Source organism: Scylla paramamosain, chromosome 3 (assembly GCF_035594125.1).
Source record: "Scylla paramamosain isolate STU-SP2022 chromosome 3, ASM3559412v1, whole genome shotgun sequence".
Lineage (NCBI taxonomy): Eukaryota > Metazoa > Arthropoda > Malacostraca > Decapoda > Portunidae > Scylla > Scylla paramamosain.
In genome coordinates, this window is record NC_087153.1 from 6,240,001 (window position 1) to 6,260,342 (window position 20,342).

A 20,342-nucleotide genomic window follows, 5' to 3' on the forward strand; every position below is an offset into this window, starting at 1 on the left:
GTGTGTTTGTGTGTGTGTGTTTCTGTTAATTTATTTTATCTATCTATGTTAATTCATCAGTTTATCTTTATATTTACACACTTATTTGTGTACTATTGATTGATACAGAACACCCTTTACCTTTGTGCTTAGCGTGTCGACTTGTTGATGGTGACGATGGGGAGGAAAGAGAGGAGGAGGAGGAGGAGGAGAAGGAGGAGGTAACGAACGGAGAAATATGTCAACACGGAAGCATTAGAGTAAGTGGAGCAAGAGTTAAAGAAAAGCAGGTCGTTTCAGGAACTCTGCTACAAAAAATACGTCTTGAGAACATAAACTGTGAAGATATTCCCACGCGTGTCCACATCCGTGCCTGCTCGTGTGTTGCTCCTGTGGTCAAAGAAGATCACTGCCATTTTTCATCACCGGACTAGAGGTTACATGTTCGCAGGGCAGCTAACACTCCCCTACCTGATCGTCTTGCTTACCACTTTCATCCCCTCGAAGAAGAAATAAAGTTCCTCACGTCCTCTTTAAGTTGGCCTTTGCCTTTGCTTTACACTCACATCATTGATTAAGATATTCGATACTGTGCATTTCATAATGCTGGATCTTAGCGGTCCTCTCTCGCTCTTTTAACTGCTAACAAAGTTATGTAGCACCAATCAGTTATTGCCATATCTCATAGCTATCTTACAGCGGAGATCCTGCTAGGCTGTTTATTAGTGGATACTGATACTTAACACTGACCCGCAGACTCCGTAGACTTTACCATTGCTGAGATCCCCTCTAACAGAATTAACCATCTCGCTTGCTCATTTACTTAATAGTAACTTAATTTCCATCCTCGTCCTTCGCTTTTCAGTTTCTAAACCGCATAAGCATTCAATTTAGCCTAAGTATAATTCCCTGATTTTTTTTTTTTTTTTTTTTTTTTTACTAAGTAATCTTGAAATATAGGCTCGCCGGGCTAACTTGCTTACCTGACATATTTCCTATTTTCCCTATGTAAGTGGAAAGCTGATGGATATATAAGAATGCATTCCGAGGCAAATTGTGTCATAAAGTGTGTGTGTGTGTGTGTATGTGTTTGGTCACGCCGCAATGTCAGGACTGGACACACACACACACACACACACACACACACACACACACACACACACACACACACACACACACACACACACACACACACACACACACACACACACACACACACACACACACACACACACACACACATGCTCTGGTTCCCACGCGTGATCTGCAGTGAAGTCTTGCTTATGTATCAATTTGTTCCAGGATTATCTGATGCTGATCTCCTTCATGAAGTAAAAACTCCCGTTTATTATGAGCGAAGGTATTTACAGCAGCGGTTAAGACCATTTCACAGAACGTCGTCCTTTGGTTTCAATAGAGCTATCACGCCTCCATTCATATTTTCTTGTTTAAACAAATTTTGCTTTTCATGATGTATGAAATGATAAACGGATATCAAAACAAACAAAAAGTGGAGAGAGAGAGAGAGAGAGAGAGAGAGAGAGAGAGAGAGAGAGAGAGAGAGAGAGAGAGAGAGAGAGAGAGAGAGAGAGAGAGAGAGAGAGAGAAATGGCATAATAGCAGGTTATGCAAAAACATGGATGGAAGCTAAGGGAGAAGATTATAATTAAACAAAAAATAAAAACAAAAAAAAATCACAATGTCAAGAGGAGTGGTAATGAAAAAAAATAAAAATAAAATAAAACATACTAGACAACTTTACGAAGACTGTTATGAAATGAACAGTCAGTATGTAAATGAATAGAAAATGTGTGTTTCAGCTTCCCTTACTTCCTTTCTTGTATTTTTCTCTGGTCAAATCAATTTAAGAGTTAGTGACATAGAGTGTAGAAGATAATTCAACCTGGGAGGATATCATGAAACTCCGTTGAAATTTCATACAAGGACTACTCGCATAAAATATTTAAGATGAAGTCTAAGAATCACGCAACAATGAACTTATAATAAAAGCGGTAAGGAACGAAAATATGCACACAAAATAAGTTTCCCTTAATGAATATCTTACCGGTGACTTGCGGAATGTGGAAAGTTTGGGCTGCTTACTTGGTGGGAAATAAAAGAAGTGTGCAAGTAAAACCACGTAGTGTAATGAGGATAGCTTGTATTTCATTGCCATTCATAACGAAATTGTGGCTTTGCAGATGAGGATGACACAGCAAGACGAGAGAAATGGCCCGAGGCTGCACTGACCCTGCCATGAGCAACTCCCGCCCCGCCTCACCCACCAACGCCCTCCAGTAAGCACAGTCTCTCTCTCTCTCTCTCTCTCTCTCTCTCTCTCTCTCTCTCTCTCTCTCTCTCTCTCTCTCTCTCTCTCTCTCTCTCTCTCTCTCTCTCTCTCTCTGAATAATGCAGTGCGTATCCGCATGTCTTCCAGGGAGTGCGAGGTGCCAACCATTCAGCTGCAAGACTCCGTGTGCGAGGATGACGATGACGCAGCTGTGTTCCTGCAGATGCTCGGCCCCAACTATGCAATCACTGCGCGATCCAAAAGCAGCAAGCTATCCTTTGCCAGTAAAGGTAAGGGTGAGGGTGCCAAGGACGGCTCTTAATCCTCAGAGGCAGGTGCTCTTCTACATTTTTATCATACAGTTGTTCTAAATTGGACCAAAGCGAGTTGAGTTGTATCTATAAATATACGTATATTTCCCTAGCTATCTGTCCGTCTTTCTATCTACCTACATATTTATCTGTCTCTCTATCCATCTATGTCTATCTATCTGTCCATCTGCTTATCTATCCATCTATCCCTCTTCCCCAAAAAGATGGAAGATTTTTATTTCTGATGCAATATCAAAGGGAAAATACATAGGTATAACTCTAAAAGGAAAACATTATTTGTGTTTCTATGTTAATATGGAATCTTTCACCCACAGAGTCGAGGCAAAGCTCAGCGGTGTCCTCGGCACTGTCCAGGCAGAAGTCAACACGAAACCTGGTGGACGTGACCACTCGACTGACTCACTCCAACGAGGGTCAGCTGTACCGCCTCCTCTCCGCCAAGAGGAACCACATCCAGCAGCTCAGCAACGATGTGTCTCTCCTCCACAACAGGATCAAGGTGCGTTGCTCTGACGTTTATTTGTTGACAGTGTTTGTGCAATTATTGAATTCTTATCATCCTGTTACGGAGAGAACACACACACACACACACACACACACACACACACACACACACACACACACACACACACACACACACACACACACACACACACACACACACACACACACACACACACACACACACACACACACACACACAGACACACACACACACGCAGACACACACACACACACACACACACACACACACACACACACACACACACACACACACACACACACACACACACACACACACACACACACACACACACACACACACACACACACCAAAACGTACGTAACACACCTGGCCACACGTTCTTCATTATCCTTCATTTCTTTTTCTCCCTTTCGTTTCCTTCCAAAATTACAGTTAACCACCGTTTTTACCCATGCCATTCCTTCGCTTACTCACCAAACACACACTGCCTGTCACGGAGTGCGCAGAAATATAGACCATAAGTGACTGGAGAGCAGGCAGTGTGGTATGTAGGCCGCTGTCCGAGGTATCGTGAGTACCCCACACAAGCGACCACCTAATGAGTGCTCTCTAGGTGTTTCTGGGTCAGTGGGCCGCTATGTAGAGGCAGCGTGGGTGCCCAAGGCGATGTTAATTGGCGCACACAGAGAGAGAGGGAGAGGGGAAGTATGTACGACCATTAAAGAATGTGCTTGGAATCCTTACTAGGCTTTTGTTTTGAAATAGTTATGAAATGGATACACACACACACACACACACACACACACACACACACACACACACACACACACACACACACACACACACACACACACACACAGATAGACAGGCAAGCGGATAAAAAAGACATGCAGACAAACAGATAGGCAGACAGACAGACAGACAGACAGACAAACAAACAAACAAACAAACAAACAAACAGACGGATAAAAAAGACAGACAGATACACACACACACACACACACACACACACACACACACACACACACACACACACACACACACACACACACACACACACACACACACACACACACACACACACACACACACACACACACACACACACACACACACACACACACACACACACACACACACTCTCCGTCTGTCAGTACATATACCTTTGCTTTCCTGGAAGTCGGTTCTTTGACTCGCTTCTTCCTGGTCTCTCTTGCACTTAAGACTTCCTTCACCCTACTACCTCTTCTCTCCCTTCTCTCCTTCTTATTTACCCTTATAACTCGCTCCTTTCATGTTTCCTTACCTCTCATCTTGCTCTTTCTGCCCTTAACCTACCACCTTGTGCCTCCTTCACCGGCCCCTTGTTTGCTGTCTACCTCTCTTCCTTCATATTGAGCCGCCATCGATTAGGGAACGGTAGAGTGTTATAGTTGTGTTGTGTAGACCGTCCCCCCCTCACACACACACACACACACACACACACACACACACACACACACACACACACACACACACACACACATGCACGCACTACAATGAAGTTCTTGCATGAAATGTTAGCGTTGGTCCTCGTGTGTAAGTGATGGTCGAGGTTGCTTGCTGTGCGTGAGAGGGAATGGGGGAGTGTGAGTGAGAGCGAGGGCGTGAGTGAGAGGGGAGAGGAGGGGAAAGGGAGGGAAGGGAAAGCGGTAAAGAAAGAAACAAAAGAAGATTTCCGTCGTGAAAGGGAAGGGAACGAAGGGGAAAAACGAAAACTTGGAAATGGAAAAAGCGGAACTAAAATAAATACGAAAGAAGAGAAATGAAACGAAGTAAAGTGAAGGGAAGGAAAGGGAAGGGAAAGGAAAGATGGACATGTTGATGGGTGTGGAATAGAAAGGGAATAAGGGGAATGAGAGTGAGGGAATGAGAGAGAGGGGACTGATAGGTGAAGAGGGGCAGGTGAGGGGAAGGGAGAGCAAACATAAAGGCAATGGGAAATAGTAGAGAAGGTAGGTGAGGTAGGTAAGGGTTAGGAGAATGGTGGGGGCAAAGTTACTATTGACTGAAGTAGTCACGGAGCATCAATAAAAAGTAGTAGTGGCAGTAGTAATAGCAGTAGTAGTAGTAACGGTAGAAATAGTAGTGGTAGCGGTGGTGGTGGTGGTGGTGGTGGTGGTGGTGGTCACGCGGCGTCAATATGCGTAGTAGTGGCAGCAATAAAAGTACAGGCAGTGGTAGGAGCGTAGAGTGCTGGGGGTGTTGGAGGGAAGAAGAGGAAGAAGAGGGTTGAGCCATTGTGATGTTTCTATCTGTTCGTTTGTAGTTGCTTCTGTTCTTGTATGTTTTAATATCTTATCTATTTTATTTTTTATTTTTTTTGTGGTGGTAGCAGTAGTAGTTGTTGTTTTTACTATTCTTGTAGTAATTATAGTTGTAGCTGTAGTTCTTGAAGGTGTAGTTACTGTTACTTATACTTCTCTTGTTCACCCCTTTCAAGCCTATCTTCACTTGCACGAAAGCCGAAAGAAACAAAGAGAAATCCATGCAGACAAATATAAATAGACAACAAAGGGGGAAGAGGGCCCAGTTTAATGAGTTCCAGGTAAATGCGGAGCGTCACTCGCAGCGCAGAGGATAAGCAGAGGATAAACACACACAGCTGTCAGGAAAACAACAGGTCTTTCTTGTCCACGGTGGAGAAAACAACTCAAGGCAACACAAATGAAAAATTGTATGACGTAGATAACTGGCGACGCGAGGAACACGATTACCAGCAGTGTGTGTGTGTGTGTGTGTGTGTGTGTGTGTGTGTGGGTGTGTGTGTGTGTGTGTGTCACGTAAACTTAGAGAAACTGCGAACAACTCACCAACCAAGACAAGTGACAGCAGACAAAACATAAATAATTCTTCCTCCCCTTAGTCCTTCCCCTTCTTTTTCTTCTTATTTCTCCTCCTCCTCCTCTTTCTCTTCTTCCTCTTCTTTCTCTTCCTCCTCCTCCTCCTCCTCCTCCTCCTCCTCCTCCTCCTCCTCCTCCTCCTCCTCCTCCTCCTCTTCATGCAGGTCTCTACGTCACATTAACTTAATTTCACTGCAAATTTCTGCGCGAGTGGCTATCAATTTATTTTACACTGACGCTTATAATTTCGTTGCATTAATCAAGTGCGAAGTATTTCTTTATGAACTAATGTCCTGCCTTCTCTGTCTTGCCTTCTGCGTCTTTCTTCATGATCGACCTTGTATGATTACATCGCATTCGTGCCCTTTGCAAGAACAGATGAGGAGAAAGATAATAACAATAACCGTAATGATACAAATGCAAAAAAAAAAAAAAAGAGAAAGAATAATAGAAGCAAGGTAATAAACAATAGAAAGATAATGGTGTGCCAGGTTATAAAGGAGGAAAGACGTGGCCGGCTAATAAAAGAAGGAAATAGAAGATGGGAGGCAGTCATTACATGGAGTGAGGGAAGGACGGAATGGTGGTGTTTGAACGAGTCAGGACGGGTGGAGGAGTAATGAAGAAAGGCTAAGATAGAAAGATGGGAGTTAAAACCTGCAAGGATAGATGGTACTTAGGGAGGGAGAAGAAAGGGAACCAAGACTGTAAAAAGAGGGCAGGAGAGGCAGAAGAAGAGGCCAGTGGGGATGGGATGGAAGAGAATTTAGGTTAGAATGAGTGAGAGGTCAAGGAGAAGTGAATTGGAGTTAGGGATGGGATGGAGAGAGACATAAGTATAATAGGAGGTGGAAGGGAGAGCTGGAGAAAAACTAGGAATGTAGTGGAAGAGAACGTAAGGGACTGAAAGGAAGGCGAGGTGAAAAGAAGAACTGGAGAACTAAGCGGGGTGGAAGGGAACATAAGGAACTGAGTGGAAAAGGAGGTGAAAGAAAAGCATTGGAGGGGAACAAGGGAAGGTGCGGAAGGAAAGCGACTGAGTGGAAGGCGATGTGAAGGGGAGCACTGGAGAGTTAAGAACGAGGTGGAAGGGAACGAAAGGGACTGAATGGAAGGGAGCTAAGATGGTTGTAATGGAGTGGAAGCGGAGGGCGGAGGGAGAGAGGAGGAGTTGGAGTGTGTACATGCGTGTTTGCCTGTGGAATTGACCAAAAGTGGAGTGTGGCGGTGCACGAGGCAGGCACTACATCCCCCCCTTCCATCCCCCCTATCACTACACACACGCACACACACACACACACACACACACACACACACCACGTGACTAGCGGTACACACAAACATACATACACTCGCTACACTTGGTCGAGGTTTTCTGGGAGTGGAAGATGACACAGGGAGGGGGTGAGGAGGAGAGGTGCGTGTCGGTGCGTGCCTGAGGTATACTGAATGTTGAGGCGAGGTATGCTTTAGTGAGGAAGAGGAGATGGGGGGGATGGGATGGAATAGGGAAGGGAAGAGGGGAAGGAGGGTTTGGTAGTGGGGGAATGATTGGGGAATATGAATGAAAGGGGTATCTTGAAGGAGCAGAACGAAGGGAATGGGGAGAATATGAATGAAAGGTTAAGAATAGTGAAGAGAGAATGAGGGAGAGTCACTGGTGAGGAGAGGAGTGAAAAAGGAAAGATATAAGATTTATACACTAAAGTTCACTAATACACGCTCAACACCCCACACCCTAGTAACCTGTGTAAGTATTTTTGTGTACGTACTGAAAGTAGGTGTGCACGGCTCCGCCACGCACATGATGCATAATTCGTGAGTTGCTGTCACGATATTACTGAGCCGCCATATCGATTTGTTTTGGTTGTTTCCTACTTATTTTATTGACTCATTTGCTTGCTGGCTCACTCTTTTATTTGAGCAGTGGTAGCGGTGGTGGTGGTGATATAGTAGTAGTAGTAGTAGTAGTAGTAGTAGTAGTAGTAGTAGTAGTAGTAACAGTAGTAGTAGTAGTCATAACAAAAATAGTAGATGCAGAAATCTTGTTCCTGTCGTTATCGTTATTGTTGTTGCTGCAGTTAATATTGTTGTTGTTGTTGTCATCGTCGTCGTTACTGTTGTTCTCACTACCACCGGTCTCAGTACATTGGCAAGCAAAACACTCTGCTTTCCAGACAACCAGAAACGGATCACCCTTAAGTACTACATCCTCATTCTACTTCTGAAGAGTCCTAATTACGAAGATGGCGGTGGATGCACAATACGTAGAAGGCGGGGTCGGTCACTGACAGTAGGGGTGGTGGTGGTGGTGGTGAGTGGAATTAATTTAAAACATGAATAGCGAGCGTTGAAATGAAATGGAGGCGGGAATGCGTTTGATGTGGAAGATTAAAGCGACAGAGGGAGTGAGTTTAAATACGCATAAATGGCAAGATAGATTGAGAGAGAGAGAGAGAGAGAGAGAGAGAGAGAGAGAGAGAGAGAGAGAGAGAGAGAGAGAGAGAGAGAGAGAGAGAGAGAGAGAGAGAGAGAGAGAGAGAGAAAATGTGTGTGTGTGTGTGTGTGTGTGTGAGGAGAAACGGTGACGGAAATAAGAGTTATGAGAAAGCAATCCTGTGTGATTAATGAGGAAGGAGGAAATCAGGTCTTCCTGGAGGACAGACAGCCGCGGTGACGGATGGTGTTGTGAAGGCGTGAAGGCACTGTGGGGGAATGGTACAGAGGAGCGGAGGGAGGGGAACTGAGAGCTGGAGTGGGACTGGGGAAGGTACGAGTACATCAGTGAAGGTTCATTGACCCCCAGTACACACGCACTTACAAACATACACATACACCCCCCTCGCTCATTATTAACCTTGTCATTGGTATCATTATTAATTAACCAATTGGCCGCTGTGGACTGTACCTTTTCCCTTTCTCCATTTCCTTCAAATCCCCCTCTTTATTGTCTATCTCCTCCTTGCCCTTATCTCTTTGTCCCAATCCATTCGTACTGTTTATCATCGTCGTTCTGTTTCTTGTCCTCTTCACTTTTCCCACCTTCGTATGTACCCATCGCTCCCTTCAAGTCTACTGTCTCACTGCATCTTTCATCACGTATGCAAGGAAGGACGCTGCCTCCCGCTCGATCCCCACGCGTGACTAGTGTTGACGGGACACTAACGAGAGAGTGATGTGGGCGTGAAGGAGACAGGAAAAAACAAACACAGACTGACAGACAGATACAGAAAAGCAGAAATGTGGAGAGAGAGGGGGGGGAAGGAGGGAGAAAATATCCCGCCCAATCGCAAAAAAAAAAGTACTCACAGAATAAAAAAAAATTTTTGGCTAGTATAAAGTGATACCATAAAATTTAAAAAATAAAATAAAAATAAAAAGTTTAGTGAGTAGTTAAAGGTAACGTTTAACTGCTGATCTCCGTAATTTTAGTAGTTTATGAAGCTAAAGGTGGCTGTGCCGCTAGATGTTGGCATTCACTGCCTGACAATGATCACCAATAAAAAGAATTGAAAAGAAAGGAAAAATAATAAGTAGATAGATAACACCTGAACTGTCAGTGTAAGTGATTAGATCATTTTTTTAAAATAACGAAATAAAAAATAAACTTGGTAGTGAGTAGTTTAAGATGACGTTTAGCTGTTGATCCTCGTAATCTTAGAAGTTTGAGAGGCCAGAGGTGCCAGTGCCAAGAAAGTTTTGCACTCACTGACACTGAAAGTGTTTAATAGAAATTATAAATATAAAATAAAATAATTAATTAATTAAAATGAAAAAAAGAGTTCTTAGACAATAATGTTTAGAAAGTAAGTGTTTCTTAGGCTGGTATAAAATATCAGATGAAAAACAAAAGCAAAAAACACGATACGAAAAAAGAAATTTAGTAGGGAGTCGTTAAAGATGGCGCTTAGCTGTTGATATTCGTAATTTTAGTAGTTTATGAGGCCAAAGGTGCCAGTGCCACGAGCTGTTGGCACTCACTGTCTGACACTGATCAGTAATATAAAGGATTAAATAAAAGATATAATGAATATGAATAAAAAATGAATTAAATAAAAGTACCTAGCAAATAAATTTTACGCTAATATAAATTATTAAATGGAAAAAAAATAACAAAAGTAATGTTATAAAAAATGTAATGAAAAATCAGTGTAACAAAATAGAATAAAAGACTTAGTGGATAAACGAATATTACGATAAACGAATATTTGTCACTCTTGGTAATTTTAGTTTTCGAGGCCAAAGTGCCGGGCGGTGCCACTAATTGCTGGCACTCACTGCCTCCAGGCAACAGTCTTGTCCGAAAGGAGATTGTGTTATTTTTTCGTTCATTTCCTTGTGTTATGATGGATTTAATTGTGGTATTTATTGTCCTGTTTGACTTCATAAATTAGCACTGATAAATATGACTGTCATTAACAAGAGTGACTGTCATGTGAGTGGTGGTGAAAGTGGTGGTCACAGGACCAGCGGACGTGGCGCAGGAACTGTCATTTCCCGATGAAGTTAGATTTTAAAAAGAGAAAAAAAGGAATTAATTCTCAAGTAGAGTAGTAGATGAATGGAAAAGATTAGGTTGTTAGAGCTGTCATTAGGAAGCTTTAAAATATCAGATATATTTATGGATGAGGATGAAAGGTGACAATAGGTGGGCATGTTTTATCCAGGGTGATTGTCACGTTCTTAATAGTATCCAAGTTACCCGAGCAGTGACAACAAAGTCGTCAGTATGTTAGAGCAGAAATATTGTTACCGATGTTCGTTGTATAGGTGCACAGTGTGTTTCACAATAATCTTCATACAGAGATTAATGAAGAAAGCGTCGTTACAAATGCTGTCATTTCCTAGATAACAAACCTGAGCAGTGCATGCAACACTGAGGAACACACCTCAAGCAGCTCACAACAGCGCGGGAAAAGGAAATAATAGTAACTGGCAATCCTGTCCGCGATTGTGTCGTTTCCTTGAAACTTTTTTTTTTGTCATTTCTGTATAAAGACATGGGCACCATCATAATGAGAGAGAGAGAGAGAGAGAGAGAGAGAGAGAGAGAGAGAGAGAGAGAGAGAGAGAGCAACTGGGTGGATATTCACAAGCACAGTCGAGCCTTTCAGTCAGTAACAATGGATAAGTCACCCTGCATTACAAAGAGGCATCAGTTTTTCACTTGCGCACGAACAGCCCCAGCAGATACTACGCCTGCTTACATCTTCGGTGTTAGTTAATAGGGAGGGCTCCTGTCCTTCACTTGGTACACTTGTTTACTCTCGTGGGCGTTTAAACTATTTATTTCTCACTCAAGAAAGAATAAGTGACGGGGCCGTTCTCTCATGTATGGCCGGGTCTTCATTAAAAGGAATCAGTATAATCATTTTAATTTCCTCTGTTTGGTATTTTCCTCGCTCCGCCAACACGCACCCGCGTCTGCTGTATAACGGAGAGAGAGAGAGAGAGAGAGAGAGAGAGAGAGAGAGAGAGAGAGAGAGAGAGAGAGAGAGAGAGAGAGAGAGAGAGAGAGAGAGAGAGAAACACGCCAAAGAGCGCTATAGTCACGAAACTCGCAAAGTGGTTACGAAAATTGGCAAGATAATGAGTTTTTTTTTTTTTTCTGCGGAACCTCAAAATTGTTTTCTTGGAACTTGAAGGCGTTTGCCCTCACTTTTCATGCCTGGTGTTCTTTAACGTCAAGAATTTCCTCTGCTAGAAAACACGTTAAGTCCCACTTCCCTCACGGCGGTTGTTGAATGCAAAAAGAGAACCTCCAACACGCCAGACGTCTCACTGCCACCTGACGAAGACTTCGGCGGCGCAAACCCACGAAATGTCTTCATCTTTGAAGTAAAATTAATTCATGTGGAACTACACACCATCTATTTATCAGGGTTACATAACAAGAAATTTATTCAACTGCATTTCACTATAATAAACGTAAGATCTCATTGCGATACAATAAATGAAAATGAGGATGCGTCAAGGTGTGCACCCCCGATAGCCGTATCTATCCTCCTTCATCCTCGATGGCGGGACATTTACTCCTGCACCATAAGATTTACTAATTAGTTAGTAAATTACCAATCACCTACGAGTGTATCCTCAATGAATGTAAAGGTAACATCATGCTAGGAGAGTGTCAGCTGCCTGCACTTGACACAGTTAAGAAGCAAGTCGTACCTCACGCAGTGGGTTCACAGGCACACCGTATTACTTGTGTGATGTGCCTGGACAAATAACTGTGATCAGTGAAATTACGGCGACCACTATTATGAAATTGTTTCCGCCTCTCCTTCTTGGAATCTCACCTCCTCCTCAACGCCATTTGTATGCTTAGCACGACTCTAATACACGCCATAACCTTGCTATGCACACGCTGGGCCTTGGTAGCCACTTGTCTTTTGCCTTCCTCTCTCCTTCGTCCGGGACCCCCAACCCCCCCCCTCTCTCTCTCTCTCTCTCTCTCTCTCTCTCTCTCTCTCTCTCTCTCTCTCTCTCTCTCTCTCCGCAAAAAAGACTGATATCACTTAGATATGGAGATATGGCATCTGTGGAGTCAATGTAGGCGAGATAATAATGAATGACGATTACGCAACAACAGCGTGTTGGCGCCTGTTACTGTGGTCACGTGGACATGCATGCCGCCTTAGGACATTAGCATTAGGCAACATACTATTCAAACGGAACATTGCACTACTGGATTATACTTCTGGCCATAAATCACCGAAATGACCTTCCTGGTAGACGTACCAACCAATCTTGGACGAAGCACCACCTGTCCCATACATAACCTTATCTGCCGGCTGGTTGTCCGGGGTCCCGTCATTCACGGTTGATTACAAGATAAAAAAAAAATTAGTTTAGACACATCACACGACCTATCCAACAATCAGAACATATTTTGCTAATTCGTTATCGCGTGTGTGTGTGTGTGTGTGTGTGTGTGTGTGTGTGTGTGTGTGTGTGTGTGTGTTGGCGGCTTCAGTAACCCCAACAAAAATTTTATGTGAAGGAATGCGTCCTGCAGAGCTATACCTAGGTAATCTTGCACTAATACGCAGCTCTTGACAGCATGCGTGATGGCCAATATAATGTTGATTTAGCTCTCACTTTGTAAAGGGAAAGAATCTTGCACTTAAATACAAGATCTGCAACTACTATTACCACTACCACAATCTCTACAGCAACAACAACAACAACAACAGCAACAGCAACAGCAGTAGCAGCAGCAGCAGCAGCTGCTGCTGCTGCTGCTGCTGCTGCTGCTGCCACCATTACTGCACTACCAATACTACCACCACCATTACTGCACTACCAATACTAATACTACCATTACTGCACTACCAATACTACTCCTGCTGCTATTACTGTTAGTGGTACTTCTACTATTACCACTATTATGACTCGTATTCTTACCTTTATTAATATTGCCAACAAAATCATGCCTGCGTGTATTTTCAGGAGTTGGAGGAACAGAACCGCTTGCTGCTGCGTGTGAGCAAGAGGCAGGAGGCAGCACTCACTCGCTACCATGACATGAAGAGCGAGCTGCCACACATCCTGGAGGCGCACAAGCTCGAAATCAACGTCCTTCAGGAGAAACTACGCCGAGTATGAGAGAGAGAGAGAAATTTTCTATTGTTTATTGTCTTCTATTTTATATGCATATACATTAGATGATATAATATCTTCATGAAACCTGGGTCCATTGAGCAAAAAAATAAATAAAAAGCTCTTCTATATATCTACACACTCGATTATGAACATCGGTGTAAATCTTGGGCCACACTTTTGTATAATGAGAATGAGTACACATTCATGTATATAAGCAGAAAAAAAAAGTACACATACATACATATTTAGAGAGAGAGAGAGAGAGAGAGAGAGAGAGAGAGAGAGAGAGAGAGAGAGAGAGAGAGAGAGAGAGAGAGAGAGAGAGAGAGAGAGAGAGAGAGAGAGAGAGAGAGAGAGAGAGAGAGAGAGAGACAGAGAGAGAGAGAGAGTAATTGTCTCCCCAAAATAACAACGCCTAATACATCTCGCACATGAAAGAGCTAGTGACGGATTGCCTCGCCTGTTCAGGAACCTTAAAACATTTCCACAGCCCAGTCGTCGCCCAGAGTGGTCGGTTACGTAATGGTGCAATAATCTTCTGTGAATGCATTAATTTCAGATGATTTGACAGAGATTAGGTCTATATTCATTCCTTTTGATACTCAGATCATTACCTACTTTTGGAACTGATTTGATGACACATAATTTTAGGTTTTGGTAAAGTTACCTACTCTGACAGAGATTGTCTATATTTATCCCTTTTGATATTTAGATCATTAACTACTTTTATAACTAAGGTTGATGACACGTAACATTACATTTAGGTAAAAGTAGCGAACCTAACCTTACCTCATGTAGCAGTTTTAGGTGATTTGTCAGGGTTTACCTCTAAATATATGTCTTCCATTTTTTGTGTATTGTATATCATTAATGCATTTTTCCTCTTCAGTCGACGGAGGAGAACCGGAAAAACACTGAGCGCCTAAAGACAGGAGACAATCGCATCCTCAAGCTGACGGAAGAGGCAACCAAACTACGGGAGCTGAACCGAAAGCGGAACCTGCCCGAGCGGGACCAACTCAACAAGCAGCTCATCGCCGCCACACGCACCCTGCACGAGAAGGAGAAGGAGGTGGAGGTGAGGATTCCTGGCGGCCATGGCAACCACTTTTGCATTTTTTTTTTCATTTTTTTTTTCAACATGTAGCGTCTGTAGGCTTCAGGGGGACTGCTTCTATGTATATATATATATATATATATATATATATATATATATATATATATATATATATATATATATATATATATATATATATATATATATATATATATATATAAAATGTGTGTGTGTGTGTGTGTGTAATGTGGTCCCCAGCCCCCCCTTTTCAAATTTCTGGGTACGCCACTGCTCGTAAACATTCTCCTTTTTTTTTATTCTCGTTTTTCCTCAGGAGTTGAAGCGTCGCATAGGCATCCTGGAGAAGGCCTTGAAGCAGCAGGTGCAAGCGGAGGTGGGGCGACACCGGGCCACCGCCAGAAAGCTGTACAACCTGCAGTGTGACCACCACGAGCTCCAGGAAGTCCTCAAGGTGCCGCCTCACTCCCTGATCTTATTACATTTTTTTTTTTTTTTTCCTCCTTTTCTTTATCTTTTTTTTATGAACGATATTTGATTACTTTTTTTTTTTTTAGTCTTGTGATTGTTGATTCCGGGAAGCGAATATCTCTCTCTCTCTCTCTCTCTCTCTCTCTCTCTCTCTCTCTCTCTCTCTCTCTCTCTCTCTCTCTCTCTCTCTCTCTCTCTCTCTCTCTCCAATGCATCCGGCAACCTTAAACACCAAACACCTGCTCACATTCAGTAGACACTTAAGTAACTTACCCAACACTATCTCAGGAGCGGGAGCAGGAGCTGGAGTCCCTGAAGCAGTACAGCCTCAGCACGGGGTCTGGAGCCACGGCCGACAGCGCCTGCACCACCGCGCCCTCCTCTCGCTCCGGCTCCCTCTCCGCCCGACACAAGCGCGGCAGCAGCTCCTCGGGAACCACCTCCACCTCCGGCGTCGTCTGCCCCGTGGATGCCTTGTCTGCCACTGAGTCACGCATGTCGTTTGCGTTGGAAGCGTGAGTCTCGGGATGCCTTATGTGTGTGTGTGTGTGTGTGTGGTGGGGGGATGCTGTGTGTCAGTAAGTGCTCTGAATCGTGATTATTTTTTACTTTACGAGGTAGCTACTCTTGCTGTGACCTGTTCATTTTGCTGCTAGCATGGGTGGCTGAGTAGGTACCCTGTTTATTGTTCATTTACTTACTAATTTATTTATTCATTGATTAATTAATTAATTTATATATCTATTTATTTATTTTACTTTTTTTCTTTCTTTATTTACCTGCTTATTCATTTATGTCTATCTACCTGTCTGTCCATCTAGCTACTTGTTTATTTATTTACGTTATTTGTTTATCTATTTATTTACCTATTTATTTAATCATTTATTTATTGCAATTATTGGTTGTCCTGTGAAGTCTCGTTCATGTGTATTTGTTTATTATGTTATTCTATTTATTTATTTATTTATTTATTTTATTTTATTTTATTTATCTATCTATTTATCTATCTATTTATCTTTATTTATTTATTTATTTATTTATTTATTTATTTATTTTATTTATCTATCTATTTATCTATCTGTTTATCTAACAATCTATTTATTAATTTAATCATTTATTTATTGCAATTATTAGTTGTCCTGTTAAGTCTTTTACCCATACTTTTCCTTGATTTATCTGCCAGGAAACAGACTGAAATACTATTAACGAATATGAAAGTGAAACTTAATGCGTTCAAATATTTATCTGTTGTATATTATATCACATTTCTATGCTGCAATGGCTGGTACCCAAGCAGCTACTTGCCTCAAGCAGCTCAATGACCAACAAGAGCCGACCTCCGAGTTGGACAGGCGTTTCTTCTTGGCCAAACTGTTCCAGCTTGATTTGAACACAGTATGAACTATTTCTTTCGTCTTCCCCAGCACGGGCCGTCTGCCACCCATCAGCGCAGAAGCAAGGCGGCACAAAAACATTGACTCACTCATGGGATCCCCTGAGCCACTCCCCCGAAGGACGCGACACCGCAGTCACACCGCCGTCAAGGTGAGTGTCTTTGTTGTGTACTGGTTAATTTCAGGTGTCATTGAGTGCATACACTGCCTGTAAAAAATATATAAATAAATAAATAAAGTAATCTACAGGAGGTTTCACTCAAGTCTGTATTCCTATTCATGTTTAACATATTACTGTACATCATCAAGTATATTTCAGTCTCTTGCGATAAGCTTCAATAGATGTAGCAAATCTATGCATGTTTATTACCGCTATTAACGTGCTACAATTTAGTAGATGAACAGACTCCATACACTGATAACAAACTGCATCTTGGACGAAAGACATACACTTGATGAGAATACGATGATGGGAATGTTAGTTTAAGGCAATGCCAAAATGTTAATACCAGTCCGATACCTACATTTCCTGAGGAAAAATACTAGAGGCTTTGAATACTTATGGTTTATTTCCCAGGAGGGGTCCGAGGAACGCCGCCTCGGAAGGGTCAGGAGAAGCCGCCGGTCACCCCGAGTTTCGAAAGAGGAGGGATTCCTCTTCAACTCACGATGCACGCCCTCACCCAGCCCATCCACCACGCCTGAGCCTCACGCCCACCGTTCTGATCCTGATGGCGACGCCCTGGAGGATGGCAGTCACTGTCCACTCAGCAATAACGACGACAGAGGACGACATCGGGATGAGCGACACTCCACTTCCGAGCAGGGGGATCACGAAAATGAAGACAGGGACACCAACACCAGCGATGATAACAAACCTTCCCTCAGACGAGAGTTTTCGCTCATAGAACATTACCCACCCCGGGAGCGCGTAACACTCCACGGGGGCTCCAGCGCTGGTGGATCTGACAGCGGGAGTGGAACTAGTGGAACTCCTCCTCCAGCTCCCCCACCACCCAAGCCCCTGATCGACGCTCGTCCCCCACCACACCTGGCCCGCGCCTCAGGGCCCGGCCGAGGCTCGCTACACAAAAGGAACAACATAAAAGCCAAAGATCTGCGAGTTTCTTCCAGCCTCACTAAACTGGATTCCGAGACTTCGCCGAAACCCGTCCGCACCGCTATCACGCCCTGAGCCTTGTGTATGACATGAGTGCCGAGCAGCCGCCATGAGACTCGAGGATGGTCCAGCTCAGGCCTCCTCTCATTGTGAATAAACCCAATGTGTACAATGATTCTTCATGATTTAGTCAGTGGTTTAACTTGTGCTTGATTATGAAGGTGACAAATGAAAAGTTGCACAGCAGCAGAACTGTCTAATGTATTGTACAGCACATACGTCATACAGCAAATCTTTCATCACCTACGTTAAGTACAGCACATTATTCATACACACACACACACACACACACACACACACACACACACACACACACACACACACACTTTATTGGCACTTTCGAACTCTGTTAAATTAGGGGTCCTAATTTTACAGAGTTCGTGCAGCGGCCGGAAATGGAGGAGGAGAAGGTTCTCGTTCGGGTTGGCGGAGACCAACTCACCTGAACCCACTACGTTGTCATGTCACTTGCTTTTCTCTCTAGCACGTACCGTTACTGTAATGGTCAAAATGCAGCCAGATTGGACAATAAAGGTTTCCTGTTAGTCCTGTCAATACAAGTAAACGGATGCCTGTGAGGTGGTGGTTTCCTTGACGCTTGTCCTTCGTGGATCGGTCATTGCTAAGATGTAGCCTTGCGACGAAGAGAAAGATTGAAGACAATCAGTTATAGGAGAGGGATTGACAAGACGAAATGCTTTTGATTCCACCCTACTTAAAGACACCAGTATAAGTGGTACCTCACCGTATTTGTGAAGCATGCTTCACACATGAGCGGATCGGATAAGGCCCCCTTTACAGTTACAGTAGTAGCTGAGGGAGGGAGAAGTGAGAAAACTGCCGGAGACTGTTTACAACGCTAACCTTCACAGAAGTTCTTTAAACGAGAGACGGTAAATGAAGTTTCCAGTTTATATATATATATATATATATATATATATATATATATATATATATATATATATATATATATATATATATATATATATATATATATATATATATATATATGATCTGAGGAATTAAACAACACAGTTTATCCTATCCCAATCAGAAATTATAAAAAGTAAAGAAGTCATATCTTCCGTGGCTTCTCTGTGTGAATTATTCGATTCGTTAAGTGTTACACGTCAGGGAGATGTGTGTAGGACATACGAGTACATGTGTTAAACTGAGTAAGAACCCATCAAAGTCAGGATAATATGCGACAATGGTATCGTGTACAAGGAGAGAGAGAGAGAGAGAGAGAGAGAGAGAGAGAGAGAGAGAGAGAGAGAGAGAGAGAGAACACTTGTTTATTAATTCTAATATATTGATATAATGATTCATTAATGACAAATTTAGTAGGCACTAACATTTGATAAGATTAGATACAGCGATGTACGTAACTAAGCAGCCCTTTAAATTCACTGTCGTGTGGTTGTCAACTCAACAATATGAAAATAGTAATAGTAATAATATTGAGACAGCTTATAATAGAAGCTAAACTATGTTGTCCAGATTGCAAATAAGATTAGTTACCTCAGCAATACCGATCCGGCATGATGATTTTATGGCACGATGACGATGGTAAAGGATATGTTTAATACATTATTCTTTATTACATTATGTTAGAAAGGGGACAATGTTTCTTGGGGTAATTATAGGGAGGTTTTCAATAGAACGACAATATATAAAAGACAAACAAACATTTTCGTTCTCTTTTAAGAATCGTAGGACAGAGCTGGAGAACGAGGAAGAGAATGAAAATATGAAGAAAACATCAAAGGAGGGTCTACAAAGCACTACAGCACGATACAGATTCGTGGTTTCCTGGGAATCGCAGTTTATCATCAGTGAAGAAACGAGAGAGTGGACGCGTGATGGAAAGAGGGAGAATATCCATCAAGTAACAAAACTGGCTTATAGAAAACCATTGAGGAGTAGAAAGGCGAGAAGGCAATGATGAAAGAGAATGGAGGATGAGGACCAAGAGCTAAGTTTACGGACACAATACACCAGAATCCAAAATTTTGCACACCACCTGATAGCTCGAAGCAAAGGACTCAAAATATCCTTATTCTACTTATCATTATCACTGTACCTATGTAGGTAACAAATAGCTAATTTGATTTTGATTTCCTACGGAAATGATTACTGATAATAAAACACACAGACTAATAACTATCGGCTTATTGGATGCCATGAAGTGCGATGGGTGAAATGATGGAACGTAAGGTATGCATTTCATCATTCATTATACAACGCACGATCATGCTTGGTTGTTTTTTGCTGACTATATTGCGCACATGATTATTCAATCGTGAAAAATACAGTTACCATTTATATCTAGATTATCATATTGTTAACAAAATACAGGTATACGAAGAATATAAGTTAATCTATTAGTCTTATATAAACTGATGTATTATACTGTATGTAGTAGATTTAAAAGTGTGGACATAAAATAGTAGAGTATACCCTGAGATGTAATCATGCTTCCTTAATATTACAAATGCAATTATTTTGAATTATTGTTGAATTTTTCTTGTTGTAAAAAATCATTTAAATCATTATCGAAAAAATAAAGATTTTAAGGAAGGCCGTGTGGCTGTTGGCAACTCTTCATCAGCTGATTGGTGTGGCTGGGCTGCCGCCAGGTGGCTCC

General features: G+C 42.4%; 1 protein-coding gene across 1 annotated transcript in view; it reads left to right on the forward strand.

The window, feature by feature from the left end:
* Nucleotides 1–18,273, forward strand: part of LOC135089619 (uncharacterized) — a 37,330-nt gene extending 19,057 nt beyond the window's left edge. Inside the window, exons 3-11 of the mRNA XM_063985449.1 lie at nucleotides 2,181–2,276; nucleotides 2,417–2,559; nucleotides 2,916–3,100; nucleotides 13,423–13,572; nucleotides 14,465–14,653; nucleotides 14,967–15,104; nucleotides 15,410–15,636; nucleotides 16,546–16,666; nucleotides 17,093–18,273. Of these exons, the coding sequence (XP_063841519.1) occupies nucleotides 2,209–2,276; nucleotides 2,417–2,559; nucleotides 2,916–3,100; nucleotides 13,423–13,572; nucleotides 14,465–14,653; nucleotides 14,967–15,104; nucleotides 15,410–15,636; nucleotides 16,546–16,666; nucleotides 17,093–17,710 (1,839 nt within the window). The 5' untranslated portion in view covers nucleotides 2,181–2,208 and the 3' untranslated portion in view covers nucleotides 17,711–18,273. The remainder of the gene's footprint in view (nucleotides 1–2,180; nucleotides 2,277–2,416; nucleotides 2,560–2,915; nucleotides 3,101–13,422; nucleotides 13,573–14,464; nucleotides 14,654–14,966; nucleotides 15,105–15,409; nucleotides 15,637–16,545; nucleotides 16,667–17,092) is intronic.
* The last annotated feature ends 2,069 nt before the right edge of the window (nucleotides 18,274–20,342 follow it).